Source organism: Amblyomma mixtum, chromosome 4 (assembly GCF_055824585.1).
Source record: "Amblyomma mixtum isolate Tamu chromosome 4, ASM5582458v1, whole genome shotgun sequence".
NCBI classification, from domain to species: domain Eukaryota; kingdom Metazoa; phylum Arthropoda; class Arachnida; order Ixodida; family Ixodidae; genus Amblyomma; species Amblyomma mixtum.
Window position 1 is genome coordinate 75,182,503 of NC_143015.1, and position 3,817 is coordinate 75,186,319.

General features: G+C 55.6%; 1 protein-coding gene across 1 annotated transcript in view; it reads left to right on the top strand.

Annotated features, from left to right (window-relative positions):
* Positions 1-2,909, top strand: part of LOC149347059 (uncharacterized) — a 3,653-nt gene extending 744 nt beyond the window's left edge. Inside the window, exon 1 of the mRNA XM_089541478.1 lies at positions 1-2,909. This exon is cut by the window's left edge and continues 744 nt beyond it. Coding sequence (XP_089397604.1) covers positions 1-2,832 — 2,832 coding nt within the window. The 3' untranslated portion in view covers positions 2,833-2,909.
* Positions 2,910-3,817: the final 908 nt, after the last annotated feature.

The window sequence follows — 3,817 nt, forward strand, 5'->3', positions numbered from 1 at the left end:
ACCACCTTTCGCCAAAATTTCCCGTCCGACACCAACACGAACATCACAGAGCAGGGATACGCAAACTGGTCCCGGTCAGTCATATCGCACCTTCGCTCCCACGAGAAGCAGATACAGCTCACCGAGGTGGTCACGGACGCGGACAACCACCTCCTCCACCTCTCGGAAGCGCGCCGCGGCCTCACGCGCCGCTGGAAGCGCCAGAAACACAACAAGAAGCTCAAAGCGCGCATTGCGGACCTCACCCGGCAGGCAGCAGAGTACGCGGCCCAACTCGCTGACTCAAACTGGGTAGACCGCTGCAACACGGCGGCGAGGCAGATGTCGAGCCGCAACACGTGGCGGCTCTTCCGAGCCCTCATCAACCCAACACATACCCATACAGAAACGCAGAAGCAACTACACAAAGCCATGCACTCATTCCAAGGAAATACAACGCAGTTGGCACAGGCGCTCCGGGATCGCTACCTGTGCACAACTCAGGACGCCCGCAGATCGGCCTACTCCTACGCTGGCAGAGAAAACTCGGAGTTGGATAAGCCTTTCCAGCTTCACGATCTGCGGGCGGGTCTGGCCAAAATGAAGAGGGGCACCACGCCGGGCCGGGACAAGGTCACCGTCAAACTTTTGGCGAACCTTCCTGATTCAGCATACCAGTGCCTTCTAGAATACATCAATGCGATATGGACGGGGGATACCCCGCTCCCCATTGACTGGAAAACGGCCCTTGTCACCTTCATTCCGAAGGCCGGAAAACCGATCGACACGGACAACCTCCGCCCCATCTCTCTCACCTCGTGTGTGGGCAAATTGATGGAGACGATGGTGCGGGATCGGCTGTCCGAGTACCTCGAACAGCACAACACCTTCGCGGACACAATGTTCGGATTTCGCCCACATAGATCCGCACAGGATGTCCTGCTCCAACTCGACCGCGAAATCTTGAACCCCATTACACACCCCCAAAACGACAAAATAGTCCTTGCGCTCGACCTGAAAGGAGCGTTCGATAACGTAACTCACGAGATCATACTCACACATTTGAGTCAAACTCACTGCGGCACCAATACCTTCAATTACGTTAAACAATTTCTCACGGACAGACTATCCTACATCAGAATACAGGACGAAGAGCACGGACCTTTCCTGCTCGGCACGAGGGGGACTCCACAAGGCGCGGTGCTGTCCCCTCTGCTATTCAACATTGCCATGATGCGCCTACCCGCCCTACTGGGTGCGGTCGAAGGGGTCCAGCACGCGCTGTACGCCGACGACATCACCATCTGGGCTACGCAAGGGCGCCTGGGGGATATGGAGACCAGCCTGCAAACGGCCGCCAGCATAGTGGACCGCTATGCTCGAGACTGTGGTCTGCAATGCTCCCCGCAGAAATCGGAATTCGTGCATTTGCGTCCCTCGCGCACATGCTCGACCCAAATCAATCTCTCATTGCAAAGCGGTCCCATTCGCGAATCCAAGGAAATCAGAGTCCTCGGACTTTTCATACACAACCAGCGACGCTGCGACACAACACTCGCCAAGCTCCGGCAGGTGGGGGACCAGGTGGGCCGCATGGTCCGCCGGGTTTCCAACAAGCGCGGTGGGTTACGATGCAAAGACGCCTTGCGGCTGGCGAACGCATTCGTGACCAGTCGAATCTTGCATTCGACTCCCTATCTCCACCTGCGGAAACAGGAGGAGGATGCCCTCGAGGTCATCCTCCGCAAAATCATGAAACGAGCGCTGGACCTCCCGGTCTCTACCTCTACCAGCCGCCTTTTGGCACTGGGGATGGTTAACACTTTTAGGGAGCTTCGGGAGGCCCACCTCAACAACCAATACACTCGTCTCACAAAGACAGGGTCGGGTCGCCGCCTTTTAGCCCGACTTCACATCCAGCACACTCAATTCACAGAGGAGAGATGCCGCCTTCCCGTACACTGGAGACGCGCCCTCCACGTGCGGCCTCTCCCCACCAATATGTCCAAAGAGGATCATAATGGCAGGCGCCTGGCGCGGGCGGAAGCCTTGGACCGCCATTTTCGGAGCAAACCAGGAGTCTTCTACGTGGACGCGTCCGGCCCGGACCCCAGGGGATGGTACACGGCCGCGGTTGTCCACGAGGGTAAAACAGTAGACGCCCTTACTTTCAAGGCCCAGTCAGCAATTCACGCAGAAGAGGTTGCCATCGCTTTGGCAGCCTCTCACACCTCCTCCAAATACATAATCACCGACTCGCGAGGGGCTTGTCGTAACGTCACGCAAGGGTGGGTTACTCCCCTAGCTTATCGCATTTACCAAAATTGTAGCCGAGACTCGGATCCCGCGCACCGATCTCTCGTTTGGGCTCCAGGTCACCAAGGCGTCCACGGAAATGAGGCAGCCGACGCCGCCGCCCGCGCGCTCTCTCTCCGGGCATTTCCCACGGGACCCGACGCCGACCAGGACACTGATTTCAATCCGATTTATACTTTTAAAGAAATATGCGAGTATTACAAATCCACGCACCAAACTCTTCCCACCCCGTGCAAAGGGCTGGGGAAGGTCAACGAGCGGGTACTCCTGCGCCTGCTCACCAACACGATGTTGTGCCCGGCAACTCTGCAACATTTTGATCCTCAATTCGACGGGCGGTGCTCACACTGTGGGGAGGTGTCTGACACTTACCACATGGTGTGGGCCTGCCAGCAGAACCCATCCCTACCCCCTATCCCAAACCCCACCCGAGAGGACTGGGAGGCGACCCTGTCCGGTTGCTGCACCCTCGAGGCCCAAAGGGCCTTAACGCAGCGCGCCCGGGCTGCGGCAAACGCCAATGGGGTACCTGTCTAGGCATCCCACCTAGTGGTTGTAAGGGCGTGACCCTTCAGGTCACGACCCCCAACACCTCTCCCTATGATTTAATAAATGTTTTCACCACCGCCATAAGAGAAGGGAGGAAGATGGGAGTGAAAGAAGAAAGAGAGAAAGAGGTGCCGTAGTGGAGGTCTCCGGAATAATTTCCACCCCCTGGGGATCTTTAGAGAGCTTTAGATAAGGTAGGGGCGAATAGGGTGACCCTATCCGCATGCGCTTAGCGTTAGGGGAACGGGTTCACGTTTTCAGTCTATGGAATAGGGTCGCGGATGGTCGCTTTGCGTTGCTTGAAGGCAGCGCCATGACGGCGGGAAAGAGAAGCTTTCCGAACAAATAAGTTAATATATATGCTGTATTTTTTCATTGTGTAAATAAAACGGCATCCAAACTGTTGCAGTTACCAATTTCTACTTAGGAAATGCAAACAATGATGCAAATATTTTTTATACTGCGGACATGTTCAACCGGAGCCAAGTCTATCCACACAGGAAGATCAAAATTGCAAACCTGTTTTTGAAGATCAGTAGTTGCATGAGTAGTTCGAACCTCCCGAGCTTTCTGACGTAAGTCGACGCGTACTCGCTAAGCCTCGCAGCTCTGTAAACACGGAAGAAATCTGAAAATTTGGTGCGTTTTATCGTTAAAATTTTGTTGCTGAGACAACTTCAGCCAAAGCGAAATCCTCGTGCGCCTTTAGTTTGCCGTGAGCGTGAGCCACAGAGTAGCGGCAACGACGAATCGGTGATGAAGCAAGAGGGCCCGCTCCGATGGGCGCCGCCATGTTGACCCAACGTAAAGCGGCTTTGGGGCACACGTTATTTCGCCGATTTAGCGTTAGCGTCGCCCGCTCGCCCAAACACCGAAGGGGCGTTAGCGTTGTGCGCATGCGCAGTAGCATCCCGCTATTCCCCTATGAGTATATGACCCAAAGCTATAGCGTGACCGGAGGTCTCCACTACGG